This window comes from Malania oleifera, chromosome 7 (genome assembly GCF_029873635.1).
Source record: "Malania oleifera isolate guangnan ecotype guangnan chromosome 7, ASM2987363v1, whole genome shotgun sequence".
Taxonomy (NCBI): Eukaryota; Viridiplantae; Streptophyta; class Magnoliopsida; order Santalales; family Ximeniaceae; genus Malania; species Malania oleifera.
In genome coordinates this window covers 25429151-25450320 of record NC_080423.1, presented here as the reverse complement: position 1 = coordinate 25450320, position 21170 = coordinate 25429151, and the positions used below count along the sequence as shown (strand labels likewise).

Here is a 21170-nt window from a genome sequence, read left to right as displayed (position 1 = left end):
TCTGTATAAATATATTCAAGAGGATGAGTACTAATAAGAGAAGTGGAAGAAAAAGGCAATTTATAATTTTTATTACATTGACAAGCAATACAAAGAGATGTTAAAGAGGTACGAGACACTACAATTGGAAAAGAAAATCGACGAATAACAAAATCAACAATTTTATTCGACAGATGCCCAAGTCGTCTATGCCAAGTGTCAGATGTTGTTTGTTCACCAACGGGTACTAAAACAAAAGACTTGGTTACGGGAGAAGCCATCGGAATTGGATAGATACCATCCTGACATCTACCACGAAGAAGAGTCGTCCCCGTGCTCCGATCCTTCACAAGAAAATGAAATGGGTGAAGCTCAAGATAAACATTATTGGAATGAGTGAAATTATGAACAGAGATCAAGTTCTTGTGAATATTTGGAACACAAAGAGTATTGGTAATATAAAGGGTTTCGCGGAAGAGGGAAGAGTCATAGTGCCAACATATGTGACTCACAAACCTGAGCCATCGCCAATGATGACCTCATCTATGCCATCATACTCTACATGAATAGATAAATTGGTAAGATCAGAGGAAATATTGTGGGAAGCAATTGAATCCACAAGCCACTTCTTGTCGTTGGACCAGCTGGTAGTGGCATAATTCACAAACTTCGCGACAAAGTCTTGGCTGAGTGTCCCACTTTGTCACATAGCTGGCAAACAATTTGGAGCTTTCTAGACCACTCTTTGCGACCATAGTGACCAGAGTTGGTGTGATTCTAACCCTAGGAATCGGTGCTGGAGCGTTGGTTGCAATTGGATTTGGAAGCGGTAGTGTGGCGTTGAGTGGTGTTTGCAATAGCAACCAGGGCAGAGTTGGAAGCTTCAATACATTTCAAGTAGCCAAATATCACGAAATTTAGGACCAAGGCCATTAAAGACATAAAAAGTGATGTCATCCACTAAGGTGAGAGAGTCAATCACCGCAAGTTCATCAACAAAAACCTTGATGACATGGAGATACTCTGAGACTGAGTGAGACTCTCGCTAAATGAGAGTCAACTCCTCCTTAAGCTGTATAACACGAGTACGTGAACGGTTGGCATACACTCATTGCAACTTGGACCATGCATCATGAGCAATGGACGAAGCAGCAATTAGTGACACCATTGGTTCGTAGACAGATGCAAGGATGGAGTGAAGGATCAGCTTATCTTACTTGAACCAATGCCAAAAGGTCAGATTGGGGACATCTGCAGAAGAAGATCTGGTAAAGGAGGTGTTGGTGTGGAGCGTCGGTGACGGACAAACAGTGGTACCGTCAAGATAGCCCTGGAGATCATAGCCAATGCGCAAGGACATCAGTTGGGCATGCCATGAAGGAATGTTGGAAGGGTTTAGCTTCAAAGGAAGTTGGGAGCTGACATTAATGACAATAAGATGAGTGTTACCACTGCAGTAAGCTCAAAATTATTAACAATCATAGACTCAAGGGATGCGGCCATGAGGAACGAAAAATAAAAAAGGAAAAACTCATTAGAGGAACGTGCTCTGATACCATATAGAAAATGCGGAAGTGACTTTCATTGATACAAAGATGTCCTATATATAAAGACTATATAGAGTATTGTGGTTACATATTCAAACACACGACAATATCAAAAATATTTAAATAACATAATAAGAAGATCCTAGGCTACTAGATAGCAAATTTACAAGAGATAAAATACACTTAATCTGGTCAAGGAAATCAAGATGGTTCCAACTACATGATTTCTTTTATAGGAATATCACATGCTGAGCTTATTAATGTAGAGAGAGAGAAAAAATTAGCCAAAATATATTCCAAAATATAGAAGGAAAGCAAAGTTTTTGAAATTGTGAACAATATTGCTACTACAAATGCATAGTTTTGTAACTATTACTATTATCAAATAATTCAACATTACTCTAATATATAATGTTTTAACATTGAGAATTTTTTTTAAAAGTGAGCATGAGTCGTTGTAGTTGATACATGTCCAAAGCCGTTGTACATAACTTGAAAAATATGCTTGAAGGGCATGGTTATGTACAATAATTGTTTTGAAAAACAATCATTATAACAACAAGGTACATGTAATCATAACTAATAGAGAATAATTGAACAAAACCAATATATATATATATATATATATAAAGCTCAAATCAAAATTGTTGATAATATAAACATGTTTTAGATTACATTATTTGAAAGTGAAAATGAAAAATTCTTCAATATGAACATCACAAATCTTTAAAATCTAAAGGTAAAAAACAAACAACTATATTTATTTGTCCAAAAAAATACAAATGCTCATTTCTTATAACAATAACTAAAATACATTTTTTTTTCAATATTTTTGATAAAAAAAATAGGCATGATGAATTTTTTAAGTTGTTTGAACAACAATTTATGGAAGTCATTTATTTTTATAATACAAAAGTCAATTTCAATATTTGAAGGTCAGGAAATTAAGAATTACATATGTATTGCAATAGAAGAAAAGTTAGACAAAAAAATAAAAATAAATAAACAACTTTTTTTCATTTGCAAAGACATAATTTCTTACAAATCATTTAATATGTAAATACAATATTACGTGGCGAATAAGTTTGTTTGATTGGCTAATTTAACAATTATTATATTTAATAAGCCCTGTGTTTATGATGATTATTTTCATCCATGCAAATTATTTGTTTGATTATTATATGCTACTCTCTTTTGTTTGAATTTATTTATCCTTCAACATTATTTGGATAGCTAGTTTCCTATTTTGGTTAGGTAAGTTTAGGTTATTATTACAACTTACAAGCAATGGTTCCAAACTAATGCAGTTTTGGAGTTGTAGAGTTCGTATTTTGGTATTCAAAAAAAGGTAAGGGGATTCTATTTATATCAGTTATTTTTTAAATTGGGATTGGTAAACCTATAGTTTACAATCTGATGTATGTTTTGGCTACTTATTTGGAAAATCTATTAGGTGAAAATGAAGGATTTTAGGGTTACAGGTTTGGGGAAAATTGGGGGTTTCGAATATATATTTTATTTCTGTTGGAAAATCGTATGTTGTATAAAACTGTAGTATTGAGATGACCGTACTTGTATTTGTATTAAATTGTATTCTCGAACTGAAAACGATATGATTTGTGTATGCTCAATTAAGTGTGGAATAAATTATTGTATGTAAAATGTTCCAAGTTTTGTAAAACACCTAGGGGCGGCTAATTACTGTACGCTGATGAGTATAGAAACATGAGTTCCAAAATTGTTCCAAGTTTTGTGAAATTTTGCCACGTCTCGGCTAATTACCGTGGGCAAATGTCATATCTCGGCTAAATATCATGGGCGAGAGTGTCCGACTCTATATCTAAGGGTGTGAAATATCGCCTTTTTGTTCCGGTTAGTCACCGATGGGTGTGAGTGGACACCATATTGGCAACGATATCTCTATGAGGCTTTGGTTATTGCAGGGTATCAGGTGCTTGAGTGCGACGACACTGACTGTATATTTGGTATCGTATGTACTAGAACTAGATTGTGAAAATACTGGAACTGTATCGTGTTATGTTTTATGTTGAAATAACCCTTATATGTCACACACTGATATAACATGTTTTCTTCCTTACTGAGAGGTGTCTCACACCGAATATTAAAATATTTTTTAGGTCCTTTGGGTAGCCGAAACTAGCATCCTAGCATTCGGGAGGGTGGGTATTGGTTGGCTACGTAAAATATTTATGTAAGTATGGATTTTGTAACCGGGTTGTCATTATTGGGTTTTGTAGACACCCGGAATATGTATGGTATTTTGGAGCTTAGACTCTAGTCATGTATAGACTTTGGTATGGTGCGATGTATGTACTAGAAAGAATATTTCCGCTGCGTATTTGATGTGTATGGATATGTATGTGAATGTGTATAGGGTTTATGTGTACCCCACGGGGTCAGACCCTTATTCAGTATAGTATCTTGTATGTTTTAAATGATACAAAGACAGGTTAGGTTACTAAATCACACCTAGGACCCATCTGCGGGTTCGGGGCGTGAAAAAAGAGGAGGAGTCTACTACTCCAAACATTTTAACTCCAAAAGATCAAAAGGAGGTAAATCATGGGCAAATAACGTTTATTAATGAAAAGATACATGATTCACCTTCTATTTTAGTTAATGATGCATTTGATGATTCTTGTGTTATATCCTACAATACATCATGCTATGAATCATCTTATGTTTCTTGTGATGATAAGGCACGCACTGATTCAGTTGATAATTCTTAATTAATTCTTGTGTTGAATCATGTGCATCTAACTTTGGAAGCATGAGATCTTATGAGAAACCGAAAAAGAAATTCCTTAGTGCTCATAAGATTGCAGTTAGGATGTCTAAGCATAAAATCTTTTTGAAAAACAAATGTAAAAAGTTGGCAGCATTTTTAGAAAATCTAAAAGATTATCATGCCACATTAGAAAAGAGAAATATTTAGAAGATATTAAACATTATCTACTTAGAGAAAGAAATGGATGATTATTCTAGAGTTACATTCGAAGTTAAAAATGAAAAGAATAATCATAATAAACCCTTAAAAGTTAAAAGAAATAAAGTTTTCAAAAAGGTTTCATGTTTAGTTTATCAAACCCATAATCATGCCTTGTCAAGTAAAAATGGAAGAGGCTTGGATAAAAGGATGATATGGGTGATCAGAAAAACAAGCCTCGTAGGACCTAAGGAAAAATGGATTCCATTTGGAATCACATAATCATTTAATGCATCCTTTGTTCCTAGGTTTAGCAGTAGTGATGCCCAAAAGGTTAGGAAGTGATCTTTGCTTAAAATGTCAAATCTTAGTATGCACATTCATTACACACTATCATTATATACTAAGAGCATTAGAAAATTTAGCAAATGTAAAATCCCAAATAAAATGTCCAACCTAAACTTAACACATATATATCATAATGATTGGTGAAATTATGAAAACATTGGCTATAGTCTACTAAAATGAAATCCACTTTTGAACGGACATGGCATCTTTGCTAGGCAAATATCTTGAATCATATCCACTCATGATGAATACTCTTCAAACTCAACAAAAATGTTAATCCTTAAGAGTATTTAATCTATACTTCTCACACATAACTCTCAAACATTAACATCAAAACATTTAGAGTTTCACCTTATCAGAATAAGTTAAATGGCTAAAATGATTGTTTTAGGTTTCTATTAAAAATAAAGATACATAGTTCAAAGAAACCTATGCACAAATTGTTAACTATGAAAGCCATTTTAACTTGTGTCCCTCACACGTATTGAAATTCATATCAATAGAAGCAATATTGGCTTAGTACACTTGAAGAAATATTCATTGTGACTTTTTGGTCCAATAAGCCTAAAGCATTCATGTCAAGTCTAAATTCATTGAAAATCTTAATAACCTTGGTTAAAACAAGTAGATAATTAAGAAAAGGCATAAATTGAATAAGTGCATAACTTAGGGGGAGCATTTCTCTTCATGAATATATATACATTAAATGCTCTCATGATTTTTATCTTTTATGCCCATATGCCTTCATATGAAAAGCACTAAATTCCTACTATTCATTATGCGTTAAATGAGTATATCTTCTAATGGATAGTTTATCTTTTGTATTATTTGTTGATTGCTACCTGATTGCATGCTTAGTTTAGAATGTCTCTTGCATAGCGGATGTAGTGGATGTGTATTGCATGCTAGTAGTGGATATAGGTTCTTGCATGCTTAAAATTAAAAATTGTTGCTTGAATCTATCAAGTGTTGGTACATGAAAATTTGGGAAATGTTCAATTTACAGACGGCATGCTACCGAAATTTCGTTAGGATTTTCCCAAATTAAAACCATGTGCCAAGATGATAAAGATAAAATGCATGCTAAAAAATTTTTAAAAGGATATGTGAAAGTCAACTGAATATTTAATCATCATCCTTATATGAAAGTGCATGCATAAATACACACTTAGGGAAGCTGAGCTCCATCCCTAGAAAAGGAACGTAAAAGACTCATATGCATTAGTGTTTTGCTTTTCATATATTGAGGCTCTTCTGAAAAACTTGGAACATCATATCCAGCTCTTAAAGTTCTATGAATTGATATGGATTGTTCTACGTTATGAACATTTTTGCAATGCCTTAATATATATTTCTTTTTTATGCATACATGTTTATAGGAAGACTATACTGACTACATGATTGAAATGAATTAATTAACATCCAGTATGGTTATGTTAAAAGATTTTAATTAACTGCTTATACTACTTGTCTCTCTAAATGAAAGTAATTTTTTATATGTATAAGCACTTAGAAGTGTCTAAGCTATCATTCAAATTGAAAGGGGAAGCATCTAAATTGAAAAGTTTCTATCTCATTATGCTCACCAACCTGTTTAGCTTAGATCTCATCTGAACTTGCTGTGTGTGATAAAATGAATTGATTTTATTGAAAATATTATGTTGAAAAATGTTGTTTTGCCACAGTCATCTATTTTGTCATATGATCTTGTATGTGATTGATAAACTTTTAGGATCCATATGGTTGTCCTATTCTGGTTATATAATGAAATTGTACTTAAATGCTAAAACCGAAATAATGTTGTTTGCTTGCATGATCTTTAAATTTTTGGCAAGCACCCCCCAATACTTTCTGCAAACATCAAAGGGGGATATATATTTATATATTTATATACATATACATCTATATTTATTTATGTTGAATCAGGTGTAATCCCAAGAAGGGGGAGGTGAATTGAGTATTTAAAAATTCTTTAACACTTATTTACCACTTAATCCCTACTTATATATTTACCAAAGAGTTCTTATTACTCAATTAATTATGTGCAATGCTATCCAACCTATACATGCAATATAAACAATTTAAATGCAGTGCTGAAAGTATAGAGTAAAGGGAAGAGAGAAGACAAACACGGTTTTTACGAGGTTCAACCGACTTGGCCTACGTCCTTGCCTTGAGCAACCACTCAAGGATTTCTCTAAATCCCTGCTCCTTAAATTGGGATGGAGCTTCCCTTACAATTTGCTGCTTACAAAAGGCACAACTCCCTCCTACTCCGCTGCTTACAAGAGATACAACTCTCTCCTCAAATCCCGGTTCACAAGTCGAACCGTGAATACAATGAAATCTGAAACACTCAAAATTGCTTCCAACAAAAAGATCGTGAGTACAGTTCAAATTTCTAATACATTAACATATGATATAACTTGAAGCTCAGAATGTATGAAAACGATACAATCGTTTATGTATGATATGCTTCAATACACAAATCTCTCTTTAACCAAAACTCCCAAGTAATGATATATTTAAAACACTTTGGAGAATTTTAGGGTTCTTAGTTCACTTTACAAAAATGCACAAATATATTAGATGTGAACTTATTAATAAAAACTTTGTCTTGAATATTAAATCAATCAAAATCACAAAGTTTTCTTTCAAATATTCAATCACAATACAACCTTTGCAATCTGCAAATATATATAGATATGAATTTCAAAGATAAAAAACCAATGTGATCTATTTCAGAAAAATATCCTTCAACAATATATGTATTTAAGAACTCCAAGGATATCTAATCAAGTGGATTTGTGCTATTAAAAGTATCGAGTTTTTAAACGGAAAAACTCACTTGAACCTAAAATATTTAATCAATAGCTAAAGCTTTTTTCAAGTGGTAATCTTATCAAAGTGATTTAATATATATATATATATATATATATATATATATATGCACACTCAAGATCAACCTCTTAATACTTAATCAAAAATAGATTTTGCAATAATAAGCTCTATGAACAATATATATATATTTATATACTCTTGAATCAAAAACCAATCAACCAATAGCTAAAAAACTTTCTCAAGTAATGATCTTTTCAAAAGCAATTTTTATATATATGTGCACACTCAAGATCAAACTTTTGTAACGATATTCAATAACAAATGATGGGATGAGAAACTCTTAAAAAAAATAACTTGAATCACCAAACCTCAATACCAAGAAGAAATAAAGTTGAATGAATGAATGCCCTTTAATTTCCGAAGTAGATTTGCCCAAAGAAGATGAATGAAGAATGAAGTGCAGGCAATCGTATAGCAATCAGCTCAAGTTTCTCTATGTTCTTGCAATAAGATATGTTCTTCTCTTGTTGTGCGTCTTAGCTTTTTTTTTTTTTTTTTCTAGGGTTTAGATATTCAATATATATAGTGTCTTACCCTTATAATTGATCTCAACCGTTGGATCAAAGAAATAGCTCGCGAGTTCTTTTAATAAAAATTAAATTTTTAAGTTTTCCCGCAAGTTCAGGCGACTGAGGTCGAAGCCCAGGTGATCGAAGTTCCTTAAACCTTTGAAAAATTAACTTGGAATATAGGGTCAGGTGATTGAAGAGTGGTTCAGACTCCTGAAGTGGCTAGTTCAGGCGCCTGAAGTCCCAAGTTCAGGTGACTGAAGTGCCTCGGCTAACTTGCTGTGTTTCCTATTAATTCTTCAGGCTACCGAACTTAATCTTCAGGCTCCTGAAGAAATTCTTCGGGCGACTAAGGTTGAGTTCAGGCTACCGAAGTCCCATTTTTCTCAATTTTTCTTCTCTTTTGTTCACTTTCTTTCTTGGCTCTTTTATAAAAACACTTTCAAAGGTTTTAAAAATATTTCTAAGTCCATGAAAGTCCCCTGATGATGTTCATGAAATGCATGAAACCTAAAGTCATTCTAGGTATATGTTGAGCCTCAAATTAAATCATACGACAATGTAGATACATAAGTTCTAAATACCCATTCCCAAGATGTTCTTGAACTTTGCCTCGCTTGCATCTTGATTCTTGTACTCTTTGATTTTTATGGAGCTTGCCAAAATGTGTCAGCTTTATTTTATGACTTCCATGACTTGTTATCTTTCCGTGCATGCTTAATATAGGTCATGTTCACAAACTCAATGCACAGATCAAATATCAAGTGATTTGTCATTATTAAAACAGGATTGGACTCGTAGAGTCAACAATTTACATATACTTTTTGGTAAGAAATATTCTCAAAACTTAAAATTTTTATGTCTTGCCATGTTATTTATATATCTATATACATGTTTTAAATTGCATAATTGCTTTGGTTACTACACATGAAAACACATGCAAACTAGTTAGATAGTTTGTGTGCTAAATTGCTATATTTTATGTTTTATGAGGCTATCTTTGTCATTCATTGTGCATTGCATGCTTATCATATCTCTTGCATATTGATAGTTATACTCCTGTTTATTGTTTTTGAACATACTGGACTGTTTGAGTTGATTGTTGTGGATAATTGCTCTCAAGAACTCAAATAGGTTATTTCTATACAGGTATTTTTGGGAAATGCTTTATTTTCAAACGGCATGCTGCCGAATTTTCTAAAAATCTTCTAAAACCATATCCTGTATATGAATAATAATTATATTTTATTTGCCTATATACTTAAATGTTTATTTAGACGCTTTTTACTATTGCCAAAAGGGGGAGAAGTAGGCAAGTATTTGTCATCATCAAAAAGGGAGAGATTGTTGACCATATGAGTCATTCCCTGTTTTGATTATGACAAATACTATGTTATTTAATGTCTGCTAAGTTGTTGTGCAGGTTTGCAATAACCATATATCATATGATGGCACTCGGAGACTCGGAGGAAAATGACAATCCTAGTTGATCTTTATTGTTATAATTCTTATTCATTCGGGTTTGTAATAATTATTTATTCAAGGTTTGTAATAATCAGTGCACGATATGCATGTAGGACTATAAGTTCAAGACTTTAGAAAGACCTTAGGGATTCAGTCAATTGATGCCAGGTTTTTTAGGCTAAGTTAAAATGCCTAAAACCTTAGAATGACCCTAGGTCCTTGCACTTACACGTAAAATAGTCCCCAAGATCGCATATAATATTAGAGGATCAATTAACTTAAAATAGGACTTAAAAGGCTGATTCAGGTGACCAAACCTTCATGTTCAAAAACATGTCAGGCGACCAAACTATTGAAAGGTCAAAGTGTTGATGAGACTTCGGGCGACCGAATCAAAAAGGGCACCACTTTCCTCGATCAATTGAACGTCCATTCCCACCTTTTTCACCAACTCGGCAGCTTGAACCCTCATGTTCAATTCTGTCTCAGGCTACCAAATATTCAAGTTCAGTAAACTGAACTTGTCATCGGGTGACCGAACCGCGGTCTTTTGAAATCACCTTCAGATTAGTAAACCGAACCAAAATTCAGGCACTCGAATGTTCAAAAATAACTTTTTCTGTTGTCTTTGTTCAGGCAACCGAACTTCAGGTCAAGCACCCAAAACTCTCGGGTTGCACAATTTTTCACCACAGTTAAGAGGGGTTAAACGAGGTTAATCCTAAAAATTTTTAAAATAAATTTAATAATTACCCTTGAGTCATCAACGACTATATTTTGACCCTTCTCTATATATACACATTCATTTGTCAAATTAAGGGGGGATTAACTTTGTGATTAGGGCAAAAGTTCTCTAAAATTTGTAAGAACTCGAACCATGGTATGTGGATTTAATATATTAAAGAAGGGTAAAGTGATAATTTGGGCAAGTTTCGTCGACGAAACCAGAGTTCATCGACGAAGTCCCTTCTGTTCTCGGTGACGAAATTTAGTGTCTCGTCGACGAGGAGATTCCGAGGGAATTTGGAAAAATCTAGAACCTCGGCTCGTCGACGAGGCCATCGTCTCGTCGACAAAGGTAATGGCGGACTCGTCGATGAGGACGCCAATTCGTTGATGAAGCCACCCAAGTCAAAGGGTTATAAATATCCAAAAGGGTTGCTTCCAAGCTAAGTTAGCTTGATTTTCTCTCTCTCTCTCTCTCTCTAGAACTCGAAACTCTCTCTCTCTCTCTCTCTCTTGATTTTTTCGTTGTTCGTCGCCTGATTCGTAAATCGGACATTACTGCGAGGATTAGGAAAGGATTCTCTACGTTTCTAGCAGATTGGAATTTCGTTTCGAGTGATTTCGGGTTTCAGGCTAAAATCGGGGTAAGGCTCGGTTTTTGTTTCTGATTCAAAATATGAGTGGTAGTATGAATTTTAAGCATGTATTGTACTGTGGTTTGTAGGTTTTGGAGTCTCGGTTCGTAGTTTTGGGGACCGTAGAGTTCGTAGTTGGAATTCGGGTTAAGGTAAGGGGATTCAGTTTATATCAATTTACTTTCGAAATCAGGATCGGTAAGCTTGTAGGCTACGATCATATGCATGTTTTGGTAACTTATTTCGGGAAATCTATTGGGTAAAATACGGGATTTTCGGGTTACAGTTTTTGGGAAAATTTGTGATTTCGGGTATCATCTTTGCATTGTTTGGAAAACCGTATATTTTGTTTAAACTGTATTATTGAGATAACTGTTATCCATATTTGTATGAACTATATACTTGAATTGGAAAACGATATGATTTGCTGTAAACCAAATAAGTGTGGTATGTATGGTTGTATGTAATTGTTCCAGGTATTTTGTAAAACAGTTATGTGGCGGCTAATTACCGTACGCTGATATGTATAGGAGTGTGAGCTCCAAAATGATTCCAGGTTTTGTGAAAACGGCTAGTGGTGGCTAATTACCGTATGCCGAAACAGCTATAAGGCGGCTAATTACCGTACGCTGCGCCATGTACTGGTGTGAAAACCGTGGGCGAAAGTGTCCGGCTCTATATCTGAGGGTGTGAAATATCACTACGTATCCCGGCTGGTCACCCAAGGGTGTGAGCTACACTGTATTGGCAATGTAATCGCTGTGAAGTTTCGGATTTCATGGAGTAGTTGCGTGTTGGCAACATAATCGCCGTGAGGCTTCAGATTCATGGAGTAGTTGCGTATTAGTGTGAGCTACATTGTATTGGCAATGTAATCGTTGTGAAGTTTCGGCTTTCATAGCGTAGTTGCGTATTAGTGTGACGACACTAACCGTATGTTGTGGGTATTGTATGTACTGGAATGAATTTGTGAAAATACTGGAACTGTATGAAACTGTATGGAAATGTTTTTGAACTGTATCGTATTATATAATGTTATGTTTTGCGTAAAATAATACTAGTATGTCACATACTAATATAACCTGTTTTCTTCCTTACTGAGAGGTGTCTCACCCCGAATGTATGTACAATGTTTTCAGGTCCATCAAGTAGCCGTATTTAACATCCTAGCGATCGAAAGCGGGGGGTGTCATTAGCTCCTGTTAGTACCTGATTAGGTATGAGATTTTGTAACTAGGTTGTCGTGATAGTTTTGTAGACACCCGGAGTATGTACAGTATTTATGGGATTGTATACCTTAGTATTTTATGGGTTTGTATATCCTAACTTTGTACAAACTCTGGTATGGTATGTTATATAGATAGATGAAGCATTTTTCGCTGTGTCACTGATGAATATGGATGTATATGTGTATGCGTATAGGGCATCCGTGTACCCCATGGGGTCGGACCCTCTTATTGTATTGTATCATGTATGTTTGAATTGATACAGAGACAAGTTGGGTTACTATATTTACACCTGGGACCCATCTGTGGGTTCGGGGCGTGACAAAATTTTTCAAGTTCATTTTTCAAATACAAACCCTATATTCTCACTTTGCTATTCCTTTGCAAAATCAAACTTAGTAAGAGTGCCTTGAGTGATTCCTTATTGTTCCTACTTAGCCAAAACTCTCATTGTGTTGATTGTGTGTTTATTTTTATTGAGAGTTTTAGACAAGAGTTTTTTCCCTAGTTTAAATCAATAAATCTTTTGTGGGGAAAATCTTGTAGCTTGTGAGTCTTGGCACTTGTATTGTAAGACTTATAAGCTTGTATTTGACTGTGCAAAAAATATTTTTCACAAGCTTTTTTTTCAAATATCTCATGTGCTAGAATCTTGAGAAAAATCATCTTAAAGATATTTTGATTAAACTACTTGGATATCTTTGAAACCCTACGTGTGATTGAAATATTGTGATTGATTGTTTCAAAGATTGTTTGAAAAATACACTTATTGCTTTGATTGCCTATTGACGTTAGTAAGAGTGTAGTTGGACACATTTGGCACTAAGCTTATAATTTCATATACTATTGATGTGCATTGATTATACTGTGATGTATTGTAGTACATATCTGCTTGTTGAGAAGCATATTTCTGTGTACGCAAATTTTTATATTTGTTGTATTCTAGGCGTGGGCCTGAAGAGGGAAACTATCTCCGTTGAATAGTCCCGGATTGACTTAGACCTAGTTAGGAAAACTAGGTGCACCATCCTGGTAAGGTGCAGTTGTAGGTTGAGGTCAGTCTCGTTAATTGACTTGATTGTAACCGGTGCCGCTCCACCCGTTAAGTGAGTATTAGTGGAATCATCGGGCTTGCGAGTTGAGGTGGGAACGTAGGCAGTATTGGCCGAACCCCGATAACATATTGTGTGTGCATTGTTTATATTTCCACAATTTACATTCCTGCACATATATGTTATTCTGTGAATGCTGCGCATGATTTAATTTTTGCACATTTTATTTATCTGCGCATTTGAGTTTATGAGTATATAGACAGACTCTAGGTTTAGTATTATTGCTGCTGATTTGAACATACCTAGGAAGAAAGTTTAAATACCCAATTCACCCTCTCTTGGGAATACACCAAGGCTAACAAATTCTAAGAAATCTAACTTACTTGTGATTTCTAATCTCAGTGTACATAAAAAACAATCGTGAAAATAGATCTAAATTTTAGATCTTCATAGCCTAAAAATAGAGATTTTCAGAGGAAAAAATTCTTTTGAAAATCGCCAAGGCAGAGGTATATATTATGGTTTTGATTCCAAATGTAAATTAGAAACCGATCCAATCATCATTGCAAGAATGGTATAAAAAAAAATGCAAGAGTCGAGGATCATGAGTTACCTCCACCCATTGACGAAAACTTGCAATTTTTTTTTCTTTATGTGATTTGGTGCTTCCAAGCTCTAACATCACTCAATTATGATGGTGTATGTCTTAAGGAATCAAGTGAGTGAGCCTAGGGTAAAAACAGTATATAATAGTTGAGCCCCATCAAACTCAAAAAACGGCTTCGTATTGTTTTGTTGCCACAAATCAAGGAAGATCATGGGTAACCGCAACGAAACATGGTGGTGACTCCTTCAACGTTGGACCATAGTTAGTGTTTTAAAAACAAACTCCCATAACCTTCAGAAGTATGAAAATTGAAACTCCAATAAGTCGCCCTTCTCATATCTTGTTTTTGACCAGTGTTATGCCTAAGTTAGTGTGTATATGCTCATTTCTTATTTTATCTTTTGATTTATTCTATCCATTTTAATATTCATATTTCAACAACTTTTACCTTTTGTACATGATGTTTCTTAGTTGCCTAACATTCTTAATAAAATCACAATAGATAATAGAGTTGCAGTTGTCTTATAAAACTTTTCTTTTAATTTTAAGACTATTTTACGACAACACAACACTCTTTATGCACTCCTCCATTTTAGTGGACCTATTTTCATATAAAATGCCTTTTCATTTTAGTGATATAAAATACTTGTAGGTACCGTACAACTTTTTTACCAAACATTTATAGCCACTTTTTTCTTTCTAATAACTCATTTTTTCACAAGGGGATCAAACGTTTTTAACAATATAAAAAAGTTCATTTTCATCGGTTCCTTTTTAAAAGGTCCATTTAAAAAGCCACCTGAGGGTAGTAGGAGGCAAATTAGGTCTTAATAAACTGACTTTTTATAAGTTAGTAAGCCGTTTGCGTTCCCATGCATGCAAGTAGAGTTTATTAATGTAGACTTTCTAAAAGTTAATGAGCCTTTAATAAACCAACTTTTTATAAGTCTATAAGCCGTTTACGTTTTTACAAACAAATTTAGTTTCATGTTTATGTGAATTTTAAAATTAAATTTAAAATCTATTCATTTATACAAATATATTAAATTAAATCAATATTCATTTCATTGAGCTGTCATATAATTTTGAAGAGAATTTTATTAATTTGCAACATGTAATGAACTCAACGAAAATCTAAATTTTTTTAATTGCCATATTCCTAATAATATTTATTTTTACTAATTGTTTTGACGTGGATACTAAATAATTTAAAAATGAGAAAATAATCACAAATTTGAGATTAACAACATCCTATTTTAAATGATATATAATTTAATTTTTTAAAATATATATCAATATATTATTTAATTTATTTAGTTATTTTTATAAACAAAAAAAATTAATAATAGTTACAAAATAATGGGATCAGAAGTGGGGGTAGCGTCGAGTATTACATATATATATTTTTCCAAATATTTTTATACCGAAAAAAATTTACCCCTTTTATGCCAGACGCCTCATCGCGGCGACTGCGGAAAGTCGAAAAAACAGATTTCTCCTCTCGCGCGCGCGCTCCCGGCGGTTTGTAGAATGAGGACTCGAAGTCTGTCCAAGGGACGGAATGAATTGCCTGGTGTGTTGTCTTACATGTACAGAAATTTTCTCGTTGTTTTGCTCCATTTTTTCTTCTGAATTATTCTTTCCAAGAGGTGGATTTCTGGGAAGATGTGATAGAAAATGAGAGAAAAATGCCGAGAAAATAGGCAATTTCTTAGCATTTTTGTTTCTTTTTCTCTCACTCTTTCCGCGAAAATGTTTCTCTTTTCTGTTTGAGTAGACTGCACGTTTGTTCGCCTGTCGTAAACCCTAAAGCCAGTTTGCGGAAATAAAGACTGCAAGCATTTATCTTTAAATTGTCAATTAATAATCTATTCATTATTATTTAAAAGTGTATTTTAACTATGAATCTGTACAAGAAGAAGGCCTTGTTCAGAATACTATGAGGAAGAGGGCATATCGAAAACTGTTTCTGCTTTCATTTATTATTATTAGTAAAGATAATATGCGGGTGTGGAAGCTTTATGTGCTTAAGGAAGTAGCAGTCTTTCCAAGTAACTACATGAGTGCAATTTGCATTATTACAATGTCTCTCTGTTGTTTTGAGTGTAGTGTGTAATATAAGACATAAAATGCCAGCAATTATATGTTAAACTAATACTTGATTTCAGGCACTCTTACTGACGAATCTCGGGAGGCGGTTGGAAAACTTCTAAGACGAGCTAATTCACGTGGTGCAGCAAAGACCAAAAAACAAGATGGCTATCTTCGTCAATGTGATTCTGTTGGCATAGTTAGTCCTGTGAACTTTAGTTATGATTTTTGTACTAATGTACTATTTAGTTCTTTAGTTATTATTCTTGTACTAATGTACTATGGACAAAATGGTTTGGTATTATGCAATATGCAGCAGTGGGACTTCTGCCTAATTACAGTGATTCTTTATTGTGATAATGAAGTTTACATATTTTATTCAAAAGCTTGCATAATGAATTGAATCACTGTTCTCTGGAGTTTAATCAATGTGTTGTTGCAAAGTTTAGAGAGATGTTTTCAATGGTGATGGGAAGATTGAATAATTCATTCTTTAATTTCTCTTATTCTGTGTCCTTTTCTTTTCTCTCAGTCTGAGAGTGGATCAAGAGTTGGTGAAAAACTGGATGTAGGTAATACTGAAGGTTGTAGTAGAAATGAAATGGGATGTGCTTCGTATGAGAAGAAATCTGAGGGGGAAAGTTTTCCGAAAACCTCTTCTGAGAAGGGAGAAGAAATTGATGAGCTTGATTGGGAAGATGGCTCAATTCCTATTTTGGATTCAACGGAAAATTATTCAAATGATCGGATAAAGGAGGTGACTATTGAATTTGATGCATCACCTGATTCCACTAGACGGAAGCCCATTCGTAGAGCTTCTGCTGAAGATAAGGTGAGCAACACATTTTTAGCTAATGCTGGACAAAGTAATGTTTGATTACAATTGTTCTCTTTTCTTGAAAAGGCTCCAAAGGGTACTGACTTTTCCCACAGGAACTGGCGGAGCTTGTGCATAAAGTTCATTTGCTATGTTTACTAGCACGGGGAAGGTTAATTGACAGATCCTGTGATGATCCTCTTATTCAGGTAGTTGTTCCTCTTTATGCTAGCAATAGCCTGTGCTGTGCATGGGGATATAGCCAATTATAATAAGATTCAGCATTTAGATGTCTTTTGTTGATAAAACAGGAAGTTATGGTATTAATTTTTTTTAAAATATAAATATCTACTATAAGTTATAATTCAAAATTTTCATTTTTTCAATACTTCTGGAGAATCATGTTTTACAGTTTTGGATTGTAGATTTATTTTCTATTAGAAGAACGAAAGAAAATATGATCAAAGTCACACAAGATGCAACAAAAGAATTTCAATTTAATTGGGCATTGAGGAGTTCAAATGGGTGCTAAAGGCTTAAAACAAATTTTTACTTGCAGTAGGGTTGGGCATTCGTGGTTCATAGAGTTGAGGAAAAATGATTGATCACCCTTCCAGTTGACTAAACATTATGACACTGCAAGCATGTTGGTGCTTGTGGAGGTGAATGGCAGAGGAAAAAGATCAATTATCTTCCCTGCAGATTTTGAAGGCAAGGGTTTGTGTTGCTTGAAAGATCAAAGGCAAACTAGTGTTGAAGGACTTGAAGAGTGGAAAAGGCTTAGCGCTAAGGTTTTGAAGAAGACGTCTGGAGCATGGGGGTTTGGATCAGATTGGGGATCTTGCAGGAGTACTCTTCACCTTCCCAAGCCAATCCCCTCATTGTGGGGGTGTGCTGAAAGGACACTTTGATGTTTATGGTGTAAGTCTAAAAGTGAGACAAACAAGGAAAGGAAGGATAGTTATCTGGATCAGTGAGCTGTGTGCATATGTGCTTTTATGTTTTATGTGAGGGTAGCTGGTGATATGGCTGATGGTGGAACATGGCTAGAAGCCACTACTTTCAAACTTCAAAAGAACATTGGACTGAAATCTGAGGGGAAGCCCCCAATCATGCAGGCTGTTGGGCTCTGGTCAAAGGGTTGGAAGAAGAAGAAGACTGGGCCTCCACATCAAGTGTGACGCCCAGTCCATTTGGGAATTTCTGTTCACCAAGGTAGCAGGCCAAGTTTTTTAAGCCCAACATAAGGCTTATTTGTGGTGCTCGTGTGAGGAGGAGTGAGCTAATTATCGTTCATTGCAGTAAAAGGGGTAGGGGTAGACCTAAAATAACTTGAAATGAGATAGTGAATAAGGATTTAACAGCCCTCAAAATGTCGTAGAAAATTACCACAATCATGTAAATTGACGGAAGAGGATTCTTGTAACTGACCCCACCTAGCGAGACTTCAGGCTTGGTTTTTAGTTGTATAAAGCTTAATTGAGGAAAGCCCAAAGATCCAAGCTCTTGAGTTCCAACTAGAGATCCCGTTTGATAATGGAGAGCCCTCAAACTGTTTTGGGGGGGGGGGGGTGAGGATCAAATGATTTGGAATCTTAGAGGACAGAGATGGGTGCAGCAACTGAGAATCACAATCCTCGAGCCCCACAGGATGATGGGTAGGAATGAAGGGACTGCAGAACGATAGAGTGAAATCGATCCTGAAGAGCTGGCTGTCATTCTGGGTGAAGATGGGCCTGGAACTGTTCTTAGTTTAATGGTGGAGTGTTGTGGGATGGGAGCAACCCTGTCGAAGCTGTGTCACTGGATTGGACCTAGATTCTGGCTTGGAGGTGAAGATACCCAAGAACAAGTGCCTGTTTGGGTGTTGAAAAAGGTGAAGGCAGCAAGTTAGTCATAGTTTTGTTTGATGTGTTTGAACAGCAAGCTTACAGACTTTTGAAGAAATAGAGAAAAAGCATGAAGAAAAAAATTTAGTGGGAATGAAAGGGAACAGGGACATGGGGTAAGCAGAGAGTTAAAGAGGCTGGAATTCCATGTCATGTATTATAGGAGTGGAAGCAGGAATCTCATGGTGTGTCAATGAAGCTGCGAAAACTAAATTTTTGGAATGTTAGATGGTTAAATGAAAATAACAAGAAGGCACTGTTGTCAGGGATTTCTGAAAAAAATGTGGTAGCAATATATTTTGTCTTAAGAAAAGATAATGGGATAAAGTCGATGTTCACAAGCTAAAGGGCATTTTGGTAGTATGAAAGGGCAGAGATCTACTGGCAGAAGGGCATGACAAGGGGAGTTATCGTGATGTGGAGAGAAAAGTTTTGAGTTGGTGGAAAATTGGGTGGGAGATTTCATTGTGAACTATCTACTGAAGGGCAAAGAGGTTATTTTATTTTTTCTGCTGTGTGTGGGTGAGGGGAGCAGCAGACTGGGGAGTTCTTCTTGAGGGAATTGGCCTCTGTTAGACTCACTTAGACATGGGCAGCACCTTGGGTGTTTGGGGGAGGCTGTAATAGTGGCTTGTACTTGCATCAAAGGAGTGGAGTTAGTTCCAAAACAGCTTGCATAGGAAAACGTAGATAGCTTCTTCATGAGCATTCCTTGATTGACATATCAGTGTAATCATTTTCCTTTACAACATGGAAAGATAAAATGCTATCCAAAATAAGGCTTTTGATTTTTTTTTCCTATTCCGAATAGGATTAATACTAATGAGTTGCTTTAGTTTTGGTGATCTTCTAAAGATTTGTCTTTGTATGCTTGTGTTCTTTGTTTCCAAGGTAGCAAAACAATTGCTTATTTATTTTTACATTGTCTTTTTTCCTTGGGGCATTTGGAGTTGGCTTTTTGTGTTTTGGGAGGCATTGGGTGTGCCTTTCTTCTTATGAGAGTTTATTTTTTGAGGTGGTGTTTGGTTTGTTGAGTGAAAAGTATTCCTACGAAATGACATTCCCAAGAATCTCATTGAATGGGATGCTTGTCTCGTGGGAATAATTTTTTTGGTTCGCATTGTTAGATTCCCAATGCCTGTCATTTGAAAGGACAATTATTATACCCTTAACTTGTATATGAACAATAGATGAAGAATAATTGTAGGTTTAATATGAATACCTATGAAGAATATGTACCAAGATAAATCCATGTCCTAAAAAATTTAAGCATCATAAAAAAAGAATTCAACACATACTAATCCAATTAACTTAATTAATAAAGGGCAACGTGGTGTCAAATTTTAACCATTATGTTATATTATTATAGCATAATAGTATTACTATCATTTTTTTTATTCCTTTCTATTTTTTCCATGAACAAAAATAATTTAATGTTGTAAACATAGCAATAATGTGTAATAGTACTATCTGATGGGGGCATTGATATCCAACTGGTCAAAATTGTAGGGGCAATTTAGCCCCAAAAGTAGGATTTTTTCCATGGGAATGGGATTCCCATGAAGCTTACCCTTGGGAAAGCATGAGAATGGGATTCCCATGTTTTGTGGGAATCCTTCATTTCCAAGTAGGGCTGCAAATGAGTCGAGCCGAACTGAGCCAAGCTATTGTGAGCTGGCTTGAGATAAACTCGAGCTTAAAGTTTTCTGTTTGAGCTCGGCTCTTTAGCATATATAGAACTCGAGTTCGGCTCGACTAATGCTCATTTCACATTAATAAACAAGCTGAGCTCGACCTCGAGGTCGAGCTCAAACTCTACTTGAATAAAGCTCGTTTTTTCAAACTAATAAATGAACCAAGCCAATAAGCTAATTAAATTAATTGATAATTAATAAATATAATTTGAGAAAAATATATTTTGAAGTAAAAAATTTAAAATCAAATATTTAATGAGATTAATATGGAGTTTTTCACGAGCCTAATATGAAGCTAGTTTTACGAGTTTAATATCGAGAGCTAGTTTACGAGCTTAATATCAAGTTAGTTCATGAGTTACTAAGGAGCCATTAAATGAGCTGATAAATGAGCCAGCTCGTGTGCTTAAAAATCTGAGTATGAACCAGTTCAAGGTAGACTCGTTTAGTTGACAAGCTTGAAATTTGAGCTTGAGCTTGACTCGTTTAATTTAATAAACGAGTTTGAGCGAGCCATTATTGAGTCGAGCACTGAGTAGCTCACGAGCGGCTTGGTTCATTTGTAGCCTATTTCCAAGGAATGTGAGATTATCATCACTCATATTCTGCCCCAAGACTAAAGAGAGAATGGGTTGCCATGGACATAACATTCTTGGGACTGTCAAAAAATGCCGCGAGTCAAACGCTTCCTTAGAGATTGAGGGCTTTGGATGAGGGAAAATTATTTGGAGTTGTGCT

The 21170-nt window shown here is 34.9% G+C and overlaps 1 protein-coding gene across 4 annotated transcripts in view; it reads left to right on the top strand.

Annotated features, from left to right (window-relative positions):
- Positions 1–15369: 15369 nt before the first annotated feature.
- LOC131160438 (DNA repair protein RAD4) overlaps positions 15370–21170 on the top strand; it is a 40666-nt gene continuing 34865 nt past the window's right edge. For 3 of the 4 annotated variants that reach the window (XR_009138044.1, XM_058116117.1, XM_058116119.1), the window contains exons 1-4: positions 15370–15514; positions 16110–16231; positions 16565–16864; positions 16966–17058. Coding sequence is in view for 3 of the 4 variants with exons in the window: in XM_058116117.1 (XP_057972100.1) it covers positions 15472–15514; positions 16110–16231; positions 16565–16864; positions 16966–17058 (558 nt within the window). In the remaining variant the exon portion in view is untranslated. The remainder of the gene's footprint in view (positions 15515–16109; positions 16232–16564; positions 16865–16965; positions 17059–21170) is intronic. The other variant, XM_058116118.1, reaches the window with a different exon arrangement.